Raw genomic sequence first — 21,590 nt, forward strand, 5'->3', positions numbered from 1 at the left:
GAAGTGGAGAAACAGAGGGCTTCAGCACTGTAGCAGGGACTGGTCACCACCATCTCAGAGTCAAATATCCTGACCTTCACCCTCCCAAGGCAAAGCAGAGACTCTGTCCTTACAATGTGCAAGATCCTGTTATAATTGTCTCTGTCCTGCATCACTACCTGCACAAGGTCAATGTCTTATCTTTGCACTTGGCTTAACTCTACATCAGCAACCATCTGCAAAAGTGCCAGGGCAGAACAAAACCCTTCCCTGAGCAAGGCGTACGCTCAGAGGACTTTCCTCTGCCACAGCAAAGAGGTTACTGCGGAGTCGCCAGGCAAATCCAGCCATGAGCAGAATACAATCTTTGTAGGTTCAGAGAGGGCACCAAGCCCTGCTGGCTTCTGCACCCCACTTTTCCCTCTGTGCACGAGGGAATTCCCAAGCAGACACCGCACGGAGTCTCCAACTCTCGATCCCCACAACTGGTGAAGCCCCCTGAGGACCTGGGTGTCCATCCCACAATATTTGTAAGGAAACATGCCAGCTTTGAGGCACTGGCCATTCTGTCTGGCTCTAAAGCATTTATGCAGACCGTGGCCATGCCAAGTGCCTGTCACAGCATGTTTAGCACAGCTCTGGGCATCGCCACTGCTGCCAGGGTGTTACCCAGCTGAGCTGCTCTGGCAGTGGAATTAATAAACAATTAAATCATGCATGAGATATACACGTCTATATGTCTCTAATATGGAAACTGAAGGCACAATTTGCCCAGGGAGGTCTCAGGCGTTTGTTTTGACTGGTGGTAGAGATATAACGGCATGTTAATCACTGCTGACAAGCTCTGCTAGAGATTAACTGCTTCCAAATGTTAATTGTATCATTTTCTGGGCCTGTGTACCATGCGGGATATCAAAGAAAACAATCAATAGACATGGGCCTGGGAGGCGTCAGGCTTCCAGACTGCTATCTTTCTCTCCATTAATAAAGCTTTTAAAGAAGTTTGTCTTTTCTGATATTTCAATTATCTGTTGTCTTTTTCATTAAATGAGGAAGAACAACAGAAACATCTGCATCCCCCAGAACGCCCCACGCTCAGCTCACCAGTGGGAAATGATAGGAGGAAGAGAAGCAAATTCTTGTCAACCCACATCAGGTTATTGTGGCTTGGACCTACCCTGTGCTCTGATTTAGGACCGTGTCTGGAAGCACAGTAGATGCTGGGCATCTACAGTCCTTCTGTTAAGGACTTTCTCTTCTTCAAGCTCCACCTGCATTGCTATCAGGATAAAGATGAACTGGCAGCTCCAGCTCTCGAGGTGCTACATGCCGGACAAGATGCACGGAGGTGCTCCTGAAATGTGTGAGAGCCACTCTGCAGTGCAAACCCGGACCGGGCGGCTTTGGTCTCTCTGGCAAAGCATGGATTACACTCTCCTGTGACAAATGTGGTGCTGTTTTAGGAAAGTGTGGGAGAAAGGACTGTGGGGAATGGCTTCGGATGTAGGCAGATGCACAAAGGATCTAGGAAGGTCAGAGGAATTCTGTAGAAATGAAAAGCCTGATACCACAGCAAACACAGCAAAGCATCTCTATCAAAGGGTCGAGATGAAACTACTCCACTGCAAAGCAATGCCGCTTTCCCATGGGGAGCCCAGTGGTGGCAGGGCAGGCAGAGTTTCACTTGCCAGTGGGCTCAGCAGTCGGATTTGAAGCGGGGCTTGCTAACGCACGCAGATACTCATCTCTGAAAGCACCAACGATGCTAAGCGAATTCTCCTTTTGCCTGGAGCCCAACCAGGCAATGCGGGCCGGCGTGAGGGACCTGGGAGGGAGCAAACGGCCCCGCTCCCGGACTGCCGCTTTCCAGCTGCACGCCAGGGACCCTGGCCCGTGGCCACAGGTTCTGCCCGGAGCTTCACATTTTATTAAATGTTCCTAAATTACAGCCATAAACCTCCCGCAAGCCTGTCACTGCTGTGCCTTCAGATTGTCTTATTAGGGCTTAACAGACCCACGGGGATTTGCCTGGAGCAAAGCATCACCGGTGACACTGGCGGGGCAACTGCTGGCAGAAAGGGCTCTCCGGAGAATCGCCGCTCGGGTAACGTAATAACTCTTTTGCTGGAGGTGGCACAAAGCTGCCGGGAGCTGCCTGCGTCTCGGCAGGTGCTGGGATCCTGCAGGACGTAGGAATACCAATGTAAAAATCAAAGCTCGCTGCCTCCCGGGTGCCCTGGCTGTGCTTTCCTTCCCTCCGAAGCAGCTAAGCGCTTTCTTGCTGTTGGTGCAGTGTTTCACGATCCCCAGAAGAGACGGGTTAGCAGAGGGTGATTAGTATTGTAAGAGGAGGACAAGGTGTTATTACTGGGATGTGGGGAAAAACATTTAAATATATGCATGTGCTAGTCTAACTTGCTGGTATTAATAACACTTAATATCATAGATTAAACCTTAGAAATAGAAACATCTCATTAATTAATTTGTATTAGCAGTAAGTGACATTTATAAATTAAAGGGCATTAAAATAATGTATTCGGCAGCACCTTTCATCTCAAAGAACTTAATAGAGATTTATTAGTTACTCTCATAGGGTATTTTACAGCTGGGAAACAGAGTCGCAAAGTGCCTGTACGACTTGCCAAGAGGAAGCGGGAGCAGACCTCAGGAGTTTCGTCTTCCAGATTAACTACTAAGTTTCCAAGTGTAGTAAGTCACATACAAATACAAATCGGGAATACAGCAAATACTGGCGCTAAAGGAGGTTGGATTTAGGGTTTGTGGTTTCTCGTATGTTTTAGGATATTTCCTTTGGCTTACTTTTTTCCCTTTATTCTTCAGTTACCTACCCATAAAATCCTAGTACCAGATATATTAGCATAAGATAAATGCTCGAAGCAGCTATCTCATTATTTTGCTCCAGCACTCAAAGAAACAAGTTATCCTCTGCAGAAATGCAATAAAATACAGCAACTCTAATAAAGCAAATAAAGCTCACTAGTCTGAAAATAATGTGTGCCTTCTGCATTGGCCCTTTCTACTATAGTTTATCTTTTACTTTTTATCTCCTTCCAGCTCTGTTTCATTTTTTTCCTCTTTTCTTTCTCCCTAGCTGCTGCTTTTCCTTCTGTAGGGATCATTGTTGGCCTTTTCCTTTTCTTCCAGGCATCCTTGTCTGACAGACTACCCTTTCTGCTCTTCATCACCCCCCCACTTTTTACATGCACTTCCATCCCTACTCAGCAGCCTTTATCCTTCCTACCCAGCTTTTTTCTGTTCTCCCCTTCCTGAGGTAACTAATCCAGTCGTGCTCAAGTTAAAAAAAAAAGAAACAAACACCTGAAATAACAGGAATTTTTTATGTATCTGCGATAGCCCTCACAGCAACGCGGCAGGACACAGCCCCACTGCTTCTGCACGTCCTGCTTGTGGATGGCCATGCTGGACCAGGCACACCGTCAGCTGCAGACCTGGCTGTGGATTTGGCAGGAGCCTGGGGAGCTCTCAGTGCCCGGAGGTGTCTGGCAGGCCAACCAGACCCATGGGACACCCGGCCCCGTGCAGACAGGGAGGGGAAGACACACAGCGTGGGCATCGTCACTGCGTTTTCCCCTTGGGACGGTTCCTGTAAGTCATTTCCAGGTGAGGTTACGGGTGTGGGATTGCTCAAGGTCGCTGCTGACCACTGACCTGGCTGGAGGCACAGCTTGTAGACCTAGCACTAAGGGCCAGAGGCAACACCCCAAGACAAATTTCTTCTGCACTGGTGACTGCAGAAGTGATGGTCCTAATTCACACTGCCTGGGACACAGAGACCATCTATCTGTGCAATGAGAAGGAGATCCTAGAGCTCCCCAGTCTCAGCCACCTCCCTCAGCCAGACACAGAGCCCCCCCACTTCACTTTGCCCCACAGTTAGACCCTTACCCATCCCTGCGCTGCCCCCAGAAATTACAATCCCCCACAGCTACAAATCCACAAGAAGCTGGGCTCCGTATCCCTCCCTGCAGCTGAGTCTGTGCCACTATTTTGTTTTACTCCTCTGCAAAAGGACAGCGGGCTTCATCTGCCCCGAGCTGGTCCGTCACCGTGTTCATTGGAGAGACACCACCCAAGCCAATGTCTAAGGGCGGTTAAGCTCAGCAGAGACAGACATTTGGCTGCTGGGCTGCAGTTACCTGCTTAGCCCCTGCAAAGGGCAGGAGGCCCCGGTACAGTACCCAGTGGGACAAACACCGACCCTCAGAAGGGGAGCAGCAGTGTTCTCCCAACTTGCCCACGAGATGCCTTTTGAGCTGAAGTAGCACAACATGGAGATGAGTTTCTCTCAAATCAAGTGCTCACAGCAAAGGAATGAGCTGACGATACCCAGAGGTGCCCCTACATGCCAGGCACCTTCTTTTCGGTTGAGTCACAGCCCTTGGCCCCCTTACCTCATCCAGCACATGGAGATCGTTGCTTAGCTGCTCCGCAAAAGCCACAGAGTTGTTCACAAGGGGCTTGTACTCCTCCATCAGCTTCAACACATCGGCGGCTTCCTTTGGTGTCATCTCCTGGTACGCACTGAGCTCCTCCTGGCTCTCAGCCTCTGCAGCATCCTTCCTGTCTTCATGGGGCCTTTGTCTCCCTGCATGGGCAGGAGGAGTTGTGGAGATGGCCAAAGCCTTCTAGCTATGGCATTTTATTAGCCCTGCCAATATTAGCCCCAGGGGTCCCATTGAGTCCAAGCGATGTGAGTCCAGTAGTCTCAAGTCTGCTGGTCAGTTAGAATAAGATCGTGGCATGGAGCAAAGAAAGATGTGCGTGGGATAATGGGTCAGCTTTGTAAGAGGGACAAAACAGACATTTGAAATTTAATTTGAGCTCCGGATGTGTTTTTCCTTGCTCCCCTCTCTAGGAGTGTGTGCCAGCACATGTTCATATGTTTGTTATACAAAGCTGAGAAAAACTTCAGAGATGAACAGGCTTCTTGTAATCAAATACTCTGATAGTCATGTGGTGTAGAGTAAAATATATTTTTATATCCATATATATATGTATTTCTTGATATACTGCTGGGGAATGTTACCAGGCAGGCAGCCAGTCTCCCCCTGGCCTGACATTATCAACACTTTACTGTTCACCTGCCCCAACCCAGAGTGCAGATAGCATGTCTGGAGATAAGACAAACTGTCCATCTGTTTTTCTTCCCAGCCTAGGACTGTGTCTCCATGGCAAGGCTCAGTGGATAGATCAGATGGCTGTGCCTCCAGATACACAAAACATGGAACCTCCTGCTTCCCTCTCACTGGTACCCACCTCAGCCTCTCCCATCATCTGCATTCACTGTTTGAAATTTATTCACCTCCTGATCCTAAAGCGATGATAGTGATGATGCAAAAACCCCAAACCACTCTGAGTGTGACAAGGAAACTAATTACCTTCCGCCGCACAGGAGGGGACGTTCACAAATGTGATAGAGCTGGTGAGGAATCGGTGGTTCAGCTTCCACAAGCATCTGATAAAGGTGTTCTTCTCCTCAAAGCTGCTAGCGGTCCACTTGTAAACCTTATCGAACTGCAGATCAAAATCCAGGCTTGCCTAGATGTCAACAGTTAATTACAACATCAATTAGATGCCACTCGCCACACCGCACACACTCAGCACAGGTCTGCAGCACATTTTAATGGCAGGCAACTGATGTTGTGAAAACACCCGTGTGCACCTGGAGGAAAAACACCTCCTGGTTGAAGGAGGGAGGGGGATACACCTCCACGCTGCAGTTTTAAGCTTTGGTGTGTTCGTTGGCCCCAGGAAGCCACGTTGTGAATGGAGACTAGCACAGGGCTTAGATGTTAGAGGAGGGAGAGCTCTGTCTGCACGGGCTGCTCAGTCCCTTCAACTGGGGGGGTCATCCTGACAGCTCCCTGAGACCACCTAGCAAAAATCCTGGCTGGACATGCTGGGAAGGTGACCCCAGGGAGACCAGTGCTACCGGCCACATCACGCCGATGACTAGACTGGTTTTGGCGGAGCTGCACAGGTATAGTCAGACTCAGAGCTGATGAAGGGCTAAAAAGGGCTATTGCCCCCAACATCCCCACAACACCCGATGTGATGGACACCAACTGTACCATGCCCAGCGTAAGTGTTGTCAGAAGTTTGTTTTGAAGTCTTTCAATCAATGAATTCCCTGACAAGCTCTGTATATCCAAGCTGGCAGCAGGCAATTCCTCTAGTTAACAGCAAATCCTTCTTTGTGTTTCTTTCCTGCAGTTATAGACATCTCTCCCTGGTCTTCTGCTGCTATCCCAGAGCAACTGGGTAGGATTTGAGAAGTATGTTCATGGCACTTGGCAAACAATCATAGGCATGATAAAAGCACTGAAACTAAAAGGATGCACAGCAATTCTGATCCTAGAAGTGGATGCCAGGACACCCGTAGTGGGTCAGACCAAGCAATCAACCAGTCCCAGTGTCCTGATCCAGCACGCTGATTTCTTTTCAGATCATATAAGTCCCCCACCTTTTACTGCAGGTTTTGGGGGATGAATGCTGATGAATTTTGACAGTGGCCAGTGGCAGATGCTTGGGAGAAAAAGCATTCGAAGGGCAAGTCCAGAGTTATATTGCCTTCAGGATTCCCTGCCAGCCTCCAGCAGCCCGTGATCTAGCAGCTCGCTGAGCCAGAGGTTGTATCCACAGCACTGTGTTTAACAGCCCTTGAAGGACCTACTGTTCCTGATTTCCTCTAATGGTTTTTTGAACTTATTCATAGTGTTGGCATCTACAGCATCCTGTGGCAATAAGCTCTGCAGCATAATGATGTGCTGAATGAGAAAGCTCGAATCAACTGGAGTTAAGCATTCAGGGTAAGCCCGGCATCCCCCCTGCCTCCCACTGCAGATATTCCCCTCTGCAATCCTCATCCAACCTGAAATCTCAAACCTCTCTTCACTCAAGAACTGGGAACACCCAGAAACAAGCTCAGTCCTGAAGTCCCGCCGGCAGCACTGTGGTATCACACATGCTTCACCCAGCATCTCCCAGCAGCCCCATTTCCTGGCAGGGGAAGGTCACCTGAGATAAAAGGAGCATGGACTGGGAAAATAGCACCCTTGGCATTTCTCCACGTTGTTTTCATCCATAGAAGTGTCAATATCTCTACGTCTCTCTATGCCCAAATGATGTAGTCTCACAGAGGGAGAACTCCAGCCACAGGAGACAGTTTTTGCCACTAAGCGGTGTATAGGTGGAGAGAATAAGGGAGGTTGCTGAACTAGGAACATCCCACAGAAAGAAACTCCTTCCTGCACCATCTCCTTAGCTCTGCAGCACAGCCTGATCTCATCTTCTGGAGAACTTAGAAGCCACACTTAACAATTATTGATACTAATCATCATAACAGACATAGAGTGTATGGGGATTGACACAGTCCTACGACGCTTTAAGGGTTGCTTTCTAAACACCTTGAAGCAATACATCACACCCCCGCATCGCTTTGCAGGCTCAGTAGCAGCCCCTGCAACAGCGCAGAGCAGCGATGTCTGGGGGAGGAATTTACAGTGCGCGTGGTTTATAGCATGCCTTATGAGGAGCTATTAAAGCAGGGAGGCATCCGTTAATCGCTTCATAAATATTAATACTGTTTTGGTCAAGGGAGCTGTAGCTTTAAGCACTGCAGGACTTGCAGTGTCAGTACTTTGCTGGTGCCAGGGAACAGAGAGCTTCCCAGCGCACCAGAGCAGACCTGACGACCAAGCCCTTGCTCTGTGTACTGAATATTGACTCACTAGCTGGGGTTTGGCCGTAGGCAATACTATCTGCTAAGCGACAGAGGAGAGCTCTTGTTTGGATTTCCATGGACTTGCCAGGCCATGCAACAGGGAGGGACTGGGTTGAGCACTGGGCTGCACTGGGGAGCTTGCCTTGTGCTGGGGTCTCCATGGTGGGACCCGGAGAGATGTCAACACGTCCTGGCTGCAGCCTACTGCTTCAGCCTCTCCTCTGTCTGGGCACCTTCTGCAGCAGCTTCAGCTGGAGAGTAGATTCCATTTTAGGAATGATATGGACAATTCTGGCTGCCCACATTCAAGAAAGACAAATTCAGTCTGGAAGAGGGCTCCAGGCCTGATGAATGGAAGAGAGAAGTCAATACAGAAGAGGAGACTAAGAGGTCAGTCTGCTTAGCCTGCCAGAAGGAAGGTTAATAGGGGAGGTGACTGCAACCTCAAAATACATCTGCAAAGGAGAAGAGCTGTCTAACCTAAAGGACAGCCATGGCACATGCGCAAGCAGGGATGGTGTGGGCAGGAATACAGGCTGGGAGTCATAAGAAGGCTTTAGCCATCGGGACAACCAAGTTCTCTGTTTGCCTCCCAGTAGGAGGGGTCTCAAAAATACACCAATACTCTAAGATAAAGTATGATCACTTTATCTCATTGGGATGGCAAGTGAGGGGGAAAGGACTGAAAATCCTGGAGGTATCTTCTAATCCTAACTCCTCAGGAGCCAAAGCAGTTTAGAAGACTTGGTGGAGCCAGGCTCATCTGCTATAAGAAAGCTCAGGCAGGATGAAAGCATGTATTTCCTTGTGTGCAGGAAAATGTAAGAATGAGATATCAGTTCAGTTCTACCCATAGGATCAAGATGCCCTGCAAACCTGCAGTTGTGATTTTCCTTTCAGACATGTTGTGCAGATGTACTTTATTTGTCCTGGATGTAGAACTGGAAAGCTGTTCTTTTTCTCATTTATTTCTATGCTTATGAAAACCCAGGCACCTTGCCAAAGCCCCTGGAACATTCACATTAATAAAAAAACTAATTATAACAACTTTAATGACACTCTGCCAGCCCCAGCAGCGGAAAGGGAATATCTTGTCCATGTTTTCTTTCCCAAAAACCTTAATGTCACCCTAAAAGCGCAGACTCACGCTGACTCCAGCTCTCTATAATCCTTCTTTCAGTAAATGCCTCCATTTAATCTTTAAATACCCTATGCAAATGTCTGTCAAGAAGCTTTGTCAACATGGATCGACAGATGGGCCTGACAGTGTGTTCTGCAAATGCTGGAGACCTGACAAGAGCAGCACTTTGCAGCCCATCTCTCCAGCCTCAGAGGGCTGCTGCAAAGAGCTTCAGGAGGACCTCTGCCTGAGGAATAAGGGAAGTTTGCCCACTGGTTTTGATGGAAGCTATGTCCATGCAGCGGTCACCCACTCACTGCTCACCCTGGTCAGGTACTTGGCCAGCCTGACATTTCCTAACTTAGAGAAAGATGACTTAGGAGGGCGGAAATCACTCCAGCCTCAGCATCCTGGGCACAGGCATCTCCCTGGAAGAGATGAGGGAAACGACAAGTCCAAAAGCACTGATGTACGGTGGAGGAACCATCCAGGGAGGGACGTCGGTTCACCACACTCTAGGAAACAGCTCTGAGGGAAGGCAGAGGGCTTATAAATTTTTTTAATGGGGTCGTTTCCTCAAAATTAGCATAATTCAGGGCTAGCTCAGTCCTATATTAGAAATCTCATACACACACACACAGATCCCACTGCTCTTCCCACCATCTAAACGTTTGGGCTGAGCTCCAGAGGACCCAAATACCCCATGGATCCTGGTCTGTGTCTCTCTAGCTTCATATTCATGTCTCTCCCCCATGATCAGTTCTGCCCTTTGCCACAGAAGGAAAATCAAACCTACCTGGTTGAGACTCTTGCCATCTACCAGCTTCAGCTCTGCTAAAGGCCACCTGTAGGCTATCTTGTACTGCTCTGCTCGGTCCACCTTGACCTTCACCAGAAACGGCTGCATTGGCCTAAAGGTGTCCACTGAGGATGAGAGACAGGGGAAAAAAGACCAAAACAACCCACAATATTACTGTTAGCCTGGTACACGACAATTCAGTGTGAGTGGACAGGTACAGATGGAAACACAGACACTGATTTTGCATTGTGGCTGTATGGAGAGATGCTACAGGGTTTCTACTGGCTTTTCCCTTCATTAAGTATTTACATATGGGAAGTGCTCTCCGGGGTCTAATCCAGAGTACTCTGAAGTCTATGGAGGAATTCCCAATAATTTCAATGAGTTTTAAACCAGGCCATTGTGCTCTAGACAAGGCACAAGTAATATTTCAGCAAGATCCAAATGTGACAGGAACAGGGTGCCCTAGTGCAGTGAGATTTATGATCGTTACATCCCATATTGCTGGCCGTACAACAGGGTCCAAAAGCACTGCATTGTTTGACTGATACCCACACCAACATATCCCATCAAAAATCAATTCCAGTGCCAATTAGCCTAGAGTCACCTCTTGGTTCATCTGGAAGGCGGTCACTGTACATGATTCTGGCTATTATAATTTAGAACTCCCATGTGAGCTAGATATCTCCAGAAAGCTGACATGGACAGTTCCAGGGGTAACTCATGTATTTTAGATGCTACATATAGGGTGGCTACATCATCCCTTTGAGATATTCCTCCTGCCCTCCACTGACTACAGAGGGAGTTGAAGCATATCATTTAGGTCAAACACTATAGCTAAGGCTGTCAGAAATTAATCCTCTAGTACGTGACTATGCTGTCCTGAAGCTCATGGGCAGGAAAGTCTCTCCCCTGTAAGTGTGTCAAAAAAATCTATGCTAACAACTTCTCAGGAGTGATGGAGCAACTAGAAAAGCATAGACCAAAGGAGATGGAAAATTTCCCAAAGCACTTGCACCTTTGGATCTTAATCAAATAACTACATACTCCTGAAATGTCTGGGTACTGTTAAAACTTTCACCAAAACTATGGAGAGAGAGAATGACGCTGTAATGCTGTGTCATGTTAGAATGGTTTGTTGCTGATCTCTAATGACAGATTTGATGCAAATGGTAAAAAACACCCTTACATTGGTCTGAGCAATCCTGCAAACCCCAGGTCTCTCTAACCAGCTAAAGATCATCCAACATTCAAGAGGGAAATTATGCTTTTGTTGCCAGTTCTTCACATACTGTACTGACATGGCACAGCTCCTATCTTTGAATTAAGATTTCTTTCATTTGATCTTAAAATACAGCATTCCAAATAGCGGTCCTATCTCTTCTCCCAAATTAGGAAAAGAGCCATCAGAGACCAAACTCTCTCACTAGAGCTGCAAGAAACCTTCCTGGGTTTGCATCTCAACCAGTGTCCCAGCCCCCCGGGGTTCTTACCCACGACACAGAGAATGGACATCTTCTTCTTCTTCCCTGTCTTCCAGACACGAATGGTTTCCAGCAGCCTCTTTTTCTGCGGGTTGAACACATCTTTTTCCAGTGAGGTCCAAAGAGAAGCCATGGTGATACCCGAACACAACAGCAAGTGGTAGCTGCCTGTGCCTCCCGGGGATGCTCACAGTCTGTGAAACACAGTTAGGCTGGAGAGATGATCTGCACATAAGATCCTGGCACACCCGTAAAATACATTACCCCCACACTGATTTAATCTCTGTTGTCTTGCAGGCAGTGTAAGTGTTAAGTAATTGTTGTAGACTTGAGGCCAGAAAAGCCTTTTATAATCAGCTGGTCTGAATTCCCACCCAGTCCCAGCAGGACATGCCAGTGCATCCAGCCCAATAAGGCCACAATAAAACTTCCCTAATTTCTTCCAAAAACCCATCCTTTTTGGTTCCAGCTCAGCATAGTGTCTAGAGCAACAGGACCATGTCCATGGGCAGGTGAAACCAGTTCGCAGCTACAAGCAACCCATTGCCTGATTATTTTTGTTGGTTCACATCGTTTCAGCCCTGCTGAAGAAATCACCCTCCTGGGTCACACAATGCAATGTGCAAACTGAGCCGGGGTGCCTTGCAATCAGCATGGGATGGACGGACTTAACTGTGCAAACAGTGCTGCAAAAAAGAAGCCCAATTCTGCTTTGGCAGCTCAGCTGTGGGCCATCCTGCCCCTCGGAGATCTCTGGGGCTTTAGCTTAGCAGAAATGCACAGCAACCCTCTGAGGACAGACCAACTTGCCGGTCCAGCTGCCTCGTCAACCTTGTGCCATGCTGAGCAGCCCAAGCATGCAGAGACACAACTCTCAGAGTGATGCTGGAGCCTTGCAGGAGTGGGAGCAGAGCCCTGGCTGGGGGGGGGCAGAGGGAAGCTCACAGGGTTGCAGTGTGGGCATGGGGGGGAAGGCAGGCGGCTTGCTAAGCTATCTGCCTTGCAGGAGATGTTGAGCTGTCTCTCCACGCCACGACGGTGTGCGGCTGGAATTGCACAGCCTCCGCGACCTCCCTGGCCACATCCTGCCACCACAGCCTGCACCCACCTTGCTGTGCCCTTGTGCTCCCCAAATCTCGCCTCCCATGGGTCCCGCTCTGGTCTCCTGCAGCCACGCAAACCAGGGCAGATGCTTCCCCAGAACGGCCAGCTTGCCTTCCTAAGCCCCCCGCCTCGGTCCCTGGGGCTTGGACTCACGAGCAGCAGAGAGAAAGTGTCCTACGCAGAGCGTGAAAGCACTCGCAGGTTTCACACGCTTGCTGACTCGTTAGCAAATCAATATTAAGAGCCAGCAGGTCCTAAACTCCCAAGGAGACCCCTGCTCTCCTGCTCTTTCGAGCTTCCCTGGCTCCAAGCTAATCAGCTAATTAACCTGAAGGGAGAAGGGGGATACACAGAGGGAATGGGAAGCCCAGGCACGGTCTCAGTTACTGGGGTTGAGCCCCTCCTGCAGACTGCCACGTTTGTATTCCCTGGCTATGTGCTGCGAGCAAGCACTTCATGGAGATGTGCATGCACTCACATAAGCTCTCCAGCCAGCTGAACAAATGCAGATTTTTTTTTGTTTCATAGTCTAAGAGGAAACAAACCCCAACTACTTCTTCTCCTCCTCATTTTGCTTACATAGCTGAACGTGCTTCACGGCCCGAGAACGGCTGTAAGGTGCATGACTAGAAGTCATCTAAGGAAACAGCAGTGTTCAGCTTTAAACCATTGCAGCGTCTCACGACATTTTGCAAAAGCAACATGGCCACCACTTTACAGATGAGGAAAGTGCAGTAAGAAAGCAACCTAGTCAAGAGAATCTCTCCTGGCTGCCTCCTGAAAAGCAATGCTCAAAGCACCATGATGTCTCGGACACCCGTGTCGCAGGAGAGCCCTGTCTCTGAGTCCAGCCTGCAGAGAGCAAGGGAGATGGTCGACTACAACCTCGTGAAAGCTCAGGCAAGCTCAGCTTAGTGCTAGGCTGGAACAAGACGGCTTGATTCTGTTTGAAGTATTGAAACACACTGATTCGGGTCAACCGAATGCAAGAAGGAAAGGGTTTGTTTAAACAGGCTTAGCAGAAGCAGTGTTTTTCACAAGAAAAGCGTTGCTTGTTCACAAACTGCTTTTTTTTCCATCGACAATATTCTTAATGTAAAATTCTCACACAACTTCCTAGTCAGACCTAAGACTCACAGAGATATATTTCCACTGTAAGTCAAACCCAGCACTATCAGGGAGGAGATGACAGTTCATGTCCTGTGTGTCATGTATAAACCCTCAGAAACAACCAGCCGTTATATTACAGCCTTTGATCTAGGTGGTGAGGAAATAAGCAAAGTGGCTACAACTAAAAAGTTGCATTTAATGCAAATATTTTAGGAAGAATTAGGGATAAATAAAAACATAGACTGTAGGAAAATAATAATATTTACAACACACACTTTGAATGTTTTCTAAGAGAAGTTCATTGTTACTGAAATTTACTGGTTGCTCTGCAATGAACTGAAATGAAATCTACAAGAGCTCCCTCCTCATAGTGATGGGGCTTTCAGCTCAGCCACATAGTTAACAAGCTTGAAGTCACTTCCACAATTATTTAAGCTTTTTCTACCATGGCTGTGACCAAAAAAAAAAAAAAAAGAAATTTGCTGCTAAAATGATTCTGTCACCATAGCATCTGTTTGAATGCAGTCCGTCACCGGGTTATCTTGGTTTCTCCATCCCTGTCAGCTTTTCAGCCTCTCTAATGGCATTCACCTCCGGAGGCAGGCAGGATGGCAGCCCGGAGGCCTGACCATCTACACCGCTATTGCTTTCGAACTCACTAATTCGTTTATAATAGCACTTGAGCAACAGCTACAGGAAAATGATTGAAAGCCAAAGTAATAGAGGGCTCGCTGCTCCCTGATAAGTTAATGCAGAAAGCACAATACTTTCCATGAATGTAATTGAAAAGCTGTCTGTAGCGGAGCCAGTTAACCCCCCCATTTTCTAGAGACAACCTGTAAGACTTAAAGATGTCAGTGAAACCTTCCTGAAATTTTCACAGAGGTGCACATCACCCCTCCAGAGAGCTGACAGCAAGGAAGAGAGCGTTAGTGAAAGGAAGAGCGTTCCAAGACTTTACCAGCCACGTCTTGCTGAGGATGAATTGTGGGATTTCAGTCGCAAGAAGCCTTAGGACAGGAAACAGTTTGCTGGTAAAACGAAAGCTTTAAGAGAAAAACAGGAAGCCTGAAGGACCTGAGCGAAGCCGCCGGCTTGAGGTCGGGGCAGGAAATCCCCCATGCGAGTGCTGCAGGGACCAGGTGCGGCCGAGGGGAAGCGGAGCGTCGGAGCGGCTGGGGATGAAGTGGGGTTTCGACTTAAAGCAAAGCAAGGTAAAATTGCCCTCCATTTCCTCTTTGTTCATTGAAGAGAGCCCAAGTGCTGAACAGAGAACAACTGGGGTTTGACCTCAAGTCAGATGCCGTCTCCCGAGTCCTCCTCCTTTAACAAAGGGTCTCAGAAACCCACAAGAGATTTAGGAGTCAGACAGGATGCTAACGGCACAGTACATGCCCTCGTTAAGCAAGATGCATAATCAGGATGCATAATATAGCTTTAAACATAAAGGAAGCCTCATGCTGTTGCCTTGTAACACCTTGGGATACACTTTAGTATTAACCAAAAGCCAGGTCCTGTCGAATCCAAAGGACCATAGTCATTTGGGGACAGGTGTTGGTGCAAGTGCTATTCCACAAATAACTGAGGTCTGTGCTGGAGCCAGAAGCAATAACCCAGAGAGGAGCCAGAGTCAGGAGCTAGGACCGAGGATTTGGAGAGTGGCACGGAGAAGCAGTCTCAAGGTCTAGCAGTGGGGCAGCAGGGCAGTAGCTGTGAATGATATCTTAAGAATCACCCTCATGGTCCAGGTGGAAGAGTTGGTTCTTCCTTCCATCCTTTGTGGTCCTCAGCTGGGGAGAAAGCCTGATATACTCTTTTGGTGGCAATGTTTTAGGGGAAATGAGAGCTCTATGTTTGCCTAATCTCTGGAAGTTTCATGGCCATAACCCGAGGAGGGAATGCTCTGGTCCCAGCTCACGTGGGCTTCAGCCTTGGCTTCAGGAACTGTGCTAGTGCAGAAATCTCAGTCTTAAATATATCTGGGGCTTGAACCATTGACACCTTTGACGGGTAACAAAGGTAATCTGGCTTTCAGCCGGTGCCAGGAACTGCCTGGGAACCATGTGCCTGGAGCTGAACTGCGCAGGGTGACCTTAGCCAGGAAGAAGGCAGACAGACCCATCTCTGGTGCAGCCTGCATATTGCCTTCATTTTTAGCTTCAGAATCAGGTTTTGCAGCCCTAAATGTGCCCTGTTCCCATTAAGCAATCCAATAATTCACTGAGAAGCCCTATCCCAAACCTCCGCACCAGCTTACGTGTTTTGATGTCATTGACATATACCCATGCCGTACCTCGCTGCCTCAGCATGAATCTAAACTGGCAGAACAAGGGCTTAAAAGGCAACAGGCACTGGGAAGTGGCAATGGTTTAATTGAACTGTTAATTTACCAGGTGTTGATGGTTACAGGGGACACTGCGAGTCACAGCCCACAGTAAACTATGGTCATTTCTCCTTCTCCAGCATGTTACAGTGGGGCTGTGACCGAGCACTGGTTAGGTCAGTGAGGTTGCGTAGGCTCCAAGTTAATGCCCTGGTGTCATGTCTGGATGCCAAACATCACCGAGTAAAGCTGTATCAACTTGTCTGCTGTGTTTGGCGCCTTGGAAAAACAACTTATTTAATTTGTGAGCTTCAAGGACATTATTTGCACTCTGGAGGGTAAATTACATGGGGCAAGCATTATGGAAGAGAGAAAAATATGATCGCAGCGCACAGCAGGACTGCATTAACACAGTATCATTTACTGCGAGACAGTAAAGATGCTATGCCAGGGCTTCCATTCATGACTCCATATTATTTCCATAAACTCGATCTTCTTAACCTCTTCTGGCTCACGGAGCGGATTTTCTTCTCTTCCAGCCAGCTGCGCACACCTTCATTATCATTCACGGGCATTACAGGAGTGCAAGGGGGGGGAATGCGTCCCTTGCACGGACACGGTTAAGGAGAATAATTCATCCAGATGCCAGCCTGGCACATGAGCCCCGATTCCGCTGGGAGCAGGGAAGGTTTTTTAAGACCATCCTGCCTGACTAAAAGAAAAATTCAGGACTAAAACAGAAAAGAAGCAGTTACTATAGGATTTCTGGCTTTGCTCAGGCAGTGCCGGGAGCTCGCAGAAAGCTGCTCTGTAGCGCTGCAGTCTCAGGCACCAGCGCCCAGACAGATCATTCCCCTGGATTATTTCCCTTGAGTCTCATGGCTGCTGTAGACACTGAGGAATCAAAGCTTTTATCTGAAGCAGAGGGTACATCTAGGCTTCTGAAGGCTTGGGAAGAAAAACAAACAAACAAACCTTGAAAAAGCCAGCCCTTGCCGGCATACGTTTCCCTGCCCACATCTGCAAACAGGATGAAGCAGCTGTAAGAGTGATGCAAACGACCAATTAATCTCAATTGCTGCAAACTCATAATCCTAATGAATTACTTTTAAAAATGCAGAGGTGTTTTTAACAGTTTTCATGCAAAGAGAAATTAGGAAATTGCATTTACAAATGAGCTAATAAAGAAAAGGGAAATACAAGTGTGGAAATACAGTGTGTCTTGCATTAATTTTTCCACCCAATTCCAAATGCAGTAATAACTTGATTATTTTAACATTCAGGCTGAAGGAATCAAAACCATACACAATTTGGAGTATCTGATTGCCATTCCTTGACTGAGATTAGCAATCTGCAGTAGTTTGCTTTTCTCTTCCTTCCCAAAACAGGGAACAGAAAGCTGTTTTTGCCGCAGGGCACAGCAGAGAATTTAAGCTATTTAATTTTCTACTGCGGGGACTTGTAGTCACCATTTGATGTTGAATCTTATTTTTGGTGCTTAAACAGCCTGCGTTCCCAGAATACCCAACCATTTCAATGTTTCATGGTGTCCTGGTTTCATCTGGGATGTAGTTAGCTGTCTTCCTAGTAGCTGGTACAGTGCTATGTTTTGAGTTCAGTATGTGAAGAATGTTGATAACACTGATGTTTTCAGTTGTTGCTCAGTAGTGTTTAGACTACAGTCAAGGATTTTTCAGCTTCTCATGCCCAGCCAGGGCACCTGACCCAAACTGGCCAACAGTGTATTCCATACCATGTGACGTCCCATCTAGTTTAGGAACTGGGAAGTGGGGGGGGCAGGGTTTTTTCGCCGCTTGGGGACTGGCTGGGTGTCGGTCGGCGGGTGGTGAGCGATTGCCCTGTGCATCATTTGTACATTTCAATCCTTTTATTACTACTGTTGTCATTTTATTAGTGTTATCATTATCATTATTAGTCTCTTCTTTTCTGTTCTATTAAATCGTTCTTATCTCAACCCAGGAGTTTTACTTCTTTTCCTGATTTTCTCCCCCATCCCACTGGATGGGGGGGGAGTGAGTGAGCGGCTGCGTGGTGCTTAGTTGCTGGCTGGGGTTAAACCACGACACATGGGCAGCTCCTGCCATTGCCGCTAAAAAAGAGGTTGCAACCAGGACTTCTCAGGAAGGATGTGCTCTGGACCATTAGATGGCCAGATATGCATGGACAGTGCTGCTCCAAAAAAGAACAGAGGGTCCCAATCCTTCTCCTTGCTCCGTCTGTGGATTTTCTTCATCCTCTTTGCTGCACATGAAGAAAAATTCCCCTTTGCCTTGCATCAGCAGCAGCGTGGGATATACCCAGTTGGCACCCATCTGCTGACCCGTACCAGGAGGGGCAGCTGGACCCCAGTTACACCACAGAAGAATGGGAAGTGGCTTAGTACGGGCAAACTGGGAATTTTCTCAGTAAGTCAAGACTGAGATAACTGTGACAGATTAGGGCGAGGCAAATGCAGGAAAGAAGGAGTTGCCTTGTCCTCGTTCTTATCGTGACTGCCCATGCTTGGTGTCTGGAGGCAGTTGTGACTTGTGTTGAAGGGCGAGCAGCAATGCTGGTGCACGCTGGACACTGCTTTCTGCCCTCTCCTTTTCCCAGAAAACCATTCCAGCAGTCGAGCTCCTCCTCTGTGCTCAACATGGTTGTCCTGCTCCTGCCTTGGCCCAGCCTCAGGGTCTGCCTGATCCTGCCAGCGGTTGAAGGCTGGATCCTTCCCTCTGTAAACACGACTTTCCGTGCAGCTGAGAACAGGTAATCCAGGTTGCAGTTTCTCATTCCTCTGATGCCAGGCTGTGTGCAAGCCAAGGAGGGAGGGAAGGGAAAAAAATGCCATGCCTCGGGGCATCCTAAAGGCTGTTGCAAATTATGTGAGCCATAGAAATCCCACAGTGAGCTCTGCACACACCAAAGGGGAAACCTTTAATCTCCCTCTCCTTCCCCAGGTCTCCCCCTGACCTTGCCCCCAGCTTTCCTACATCAACTTATAGCTGATACTTTTTCTGCCTTCTTAAACAGAGACATTGGGCAGGAGGGGAGTGAGTGTCAGTGGGGGCTACACTGACCCCACCTGAGGTCACCCCATTTTCCTTGTCAGGTGAAAACCTCAGCTGCTCTCCCCTTTCACGCTGCCCAGCAGCTTTGCAATGATGACGTGCTGCAAAGCAGATGGAACCCAGGGGTTACCTAACGTTGTCAAAAGCTTTGCAAAAGTCAAGTGACTAGACTTCAGTATGCATTTTCCTTTTCAGTTCATTCTCTGACCTCTTCAAGGAGATTAGGATGGACTGGATTGGCATGGTTTACTTCTGGTTAAAGTCTCCTGGCTTCCTCTTGTCAAGCATTTCTCTTTGTCTTGTCCCATCAGCCGGTGCATGGAAAGTCCCTCCCTGGGACCAAAATGATCCCAGTTGCAGCAGAGTATCTGCCTCACACCTTCTTCTTATCGAGTCAGACAGCAGTGGGCTGAGCAACCCTCCGAAAGCACCTTTGATGCTAAGAAAGGTGGCCCCACGCTGCCAGGTGCTCGGATGTGGCTTTCATCAAGAGCAGCAACCGCTTCCTGAAAACAAACAAGACGGGCACGAGGCCAAGGTCATCTCCCTCCTACCTGTGTCTCACATCTTCTGATCTGCTTGTGTTGCCACTTCTTAAACTCAATGAGAGATGAGGAAATATGGTGCAGTGATCTGGTCCAAAACTGAGTATCTCCTCCTTCTCAGTTCTCTTCATATTATGGGCACCAGTCATGGAGACATCGTCATTTGTCCAAAGTTACTGCGACAGCTTTGCAAACCAGTTGTGTCCAGTCCGCCACAGAGTGATCCCATTTTTAGGTTGGTACCAATGGTGTAAAACTGGAATAAGCCTTGCAGCATATACCTGGTGGTCAATCACTAACAGGGTGAGTTACCCAAGTAACAGCTCTGCTGAAGCTCACCTTTTTGCTGAGGGATATGGCCTGTTGCCTTGAGATGTTGCCAGCACTTGACTTGAACTCCTGAGGGGACCTTCCAGAGTCCTTACATAGCTTCCCACCTAGTCTCATGTCCCCATCAGCTCTTCTGCTTCGGTTTTCTGAAGTTCTTCAGCAACAGGACTTCTCTCTCTCATGCACTTTGCCAGTGTTGCACCAGTGTTGCTCAGCAGTTTGGGAACCCAGTAGGAATATCAAGAATTTCACCCACCTCAGGGGCAAATCCCAGCTGGTTTGGCCCATATTCCTCCTTCCCAGGGAAAACAGTTGGAAGCACGGTGTGCTGCAACATGATCTTTAATGTTGCAATGAAGGATGAGAGCTGACTTATGGTATAGAGGAAAGATGAGAGCTGAACAAACAATTTACTTGATGACTTCCCCTTTTTTCCTTTTCTCTGCCCAGGACCAAACCATAAGCATTTCAAGAGATTCACATCCTTAATTTCTTCGATAAGTCTTTTGCAGTTGCAGATGATCAGCAGGGTAACGCTGCTCCTTGCTCCGATCAGTGCTTGAGGGCATTGCGAATGTGCCCCAGGCCATGTCTGGCTGAGGCTCTGCACGGTACCAGATGTCAATGGTAAAGCACGGAACAAAGATATTCTCAAAGCCTCTGTCAAAACGCCTACATGGGGTAGGAGGAATTAAAATTGCAGAGGCAGCTGCAGAGCTGGACTTTCTTAGCTTTGCAGTGCTCTGCTTTGTAAACTCGGTAGCTGTCTTGCTTCTCTGTAAATTTGGAAGTGAGAGGGAGAAGATGGGAGGAACAAATAAGCTACAGGGTCCCCAGCAAGAGTACGAGGCTTCAGCATCCCCGGCTCCCATCACTTAGCCAGGAGGGACCTGCCCTGCTACGCAGAAGGGTGAACTTTGAATCTTAACATGCCCCAGACCTCCCAAGTGAATTTGGACAAGATTTTTCATTGCTTCCTTGGGCCATGAAGCTGTGAGCTGCTGGGGATGGTGCGTGCGTGTGTGTGTGCGTGCAGTTTTTAGGTATATGGACAAGACCTAGCACGTGGTCATCTCCACAGCCTGCGATGGGCTGTTCGTCACCTGCCTGCTGGCCTTCACCCCGACCTGCCAGACTGCAGTGACTTTGGTGACTAAATCGTACAGGCAGGCATGCCCATGTCTATCCATCTTCTTAGTAAGATGATGCTATTTAAACATAAAATAGTATGATTAATAAAACATAATGCCTTGTTTTTCCCCACTGTTTTCACCTTCTGTGCTCTCTTCTCACATTTTTGCTGGGCTGGTGGTTTTCTAACATGCCCTAGATAACTCATTGAGTTTCATCTTCACTGCTCTTTCCACCCGCCTGCTCTTCTTTCATTTTTTATGAAGACTCTTTCTTGCTCTGCTAACATGCTCTTAATCTCACTGTAAATCAAGGTGGCTCTTTCTCTTTAGCTCTCTATTTGCTTTCCTGAACATGAAGATAAATCTAGGCACCATGCTGGAGCTAGATCAACGAGAAAGCGGATTTCTTCCCTCTTCCCTCCCCATTCACAGTTGTGCACAGCTGGCAATAAGCTGTGTTTGGGATCTAGGAATGTTGCCTCTCCATTTTCTGGGGTGGAGCTGGTAAAACAATCGAAAGACTGAGAAATGACCTCTCCCAGGCTCTTTTGGGTGAAACTACACTGCGGAAAGCTCTGAGATAGAACATTACTCCACAAGCCCAAACTGGGGTCAGTGCAAAGGCTCCCATTAACTTCCTCTGATGTTCTCAGATTTAGGAACTCTGTAACTTTTCCACACCTTTCTGCTGATCTCTCCAGACACTGGATTAGGAGCAGGATTGTAAAGAGGCCCACACTCATGGTGCCTTCCTCGCAGACTGCAACACACCATGGAGTAATAGCCTGCAGCTTGCTAGAAATAGAAAATCAGGTCATGAACTAGCT

At 48.0% G+C, this 21,590-nt stretch overlaps 1 protein-coding gene across 1 annotated transcript in view; it reads right to left on the minus strand.

Annotated features, from left to right (window-relative positions):
* Positions 1-11,406, minus strand: part of LOC104322466 (exocyst complex component 1) — a 29,374-nt gene extending 17,968 nt beyond the window's left edge. The window contains exons 1-4 of the mRNA XM_009925671.2: positions 11,157-11,406; positions 9,661-9,788; positions 5,400-5,559; positions 4,413-4,606 (exon numbers count right to left, since the gene is read on the minus strand). Of these exons, the coding sequence (XP_009923973.2) occupies positions 4,413-4,606; positions 5,400-5,559; positions 9,661-9,788; positions 11,157-11,280 (606 nt within the window). The 5' untranslated portion in view covers positions 11,281-11,406. The remainder of the gene's footprint in view (positions 1-4,412; positions 4,607-5,399; positions 5,560-9,660; positions 9,789-11,156) is intronic.
* Between the last annotated feature and the right edge of the window lie 10,184 nt (positions 11,407-21,590).

The sequence above is a fragment of the Haliaeetus albicilla genome, chromosome 23, assembly GCF_947461875.1.
Source record: "Haliaeetus albicilla chromosome 23, bHalAlb1.1, whole genome shotgun sequence".
Lineage (NCBI taxonomy): Eukaryota > Metazoa > Chordata > Aves > Accipitriformes > Accipitridae > Haliaeetus > Haliaeetus albicilla.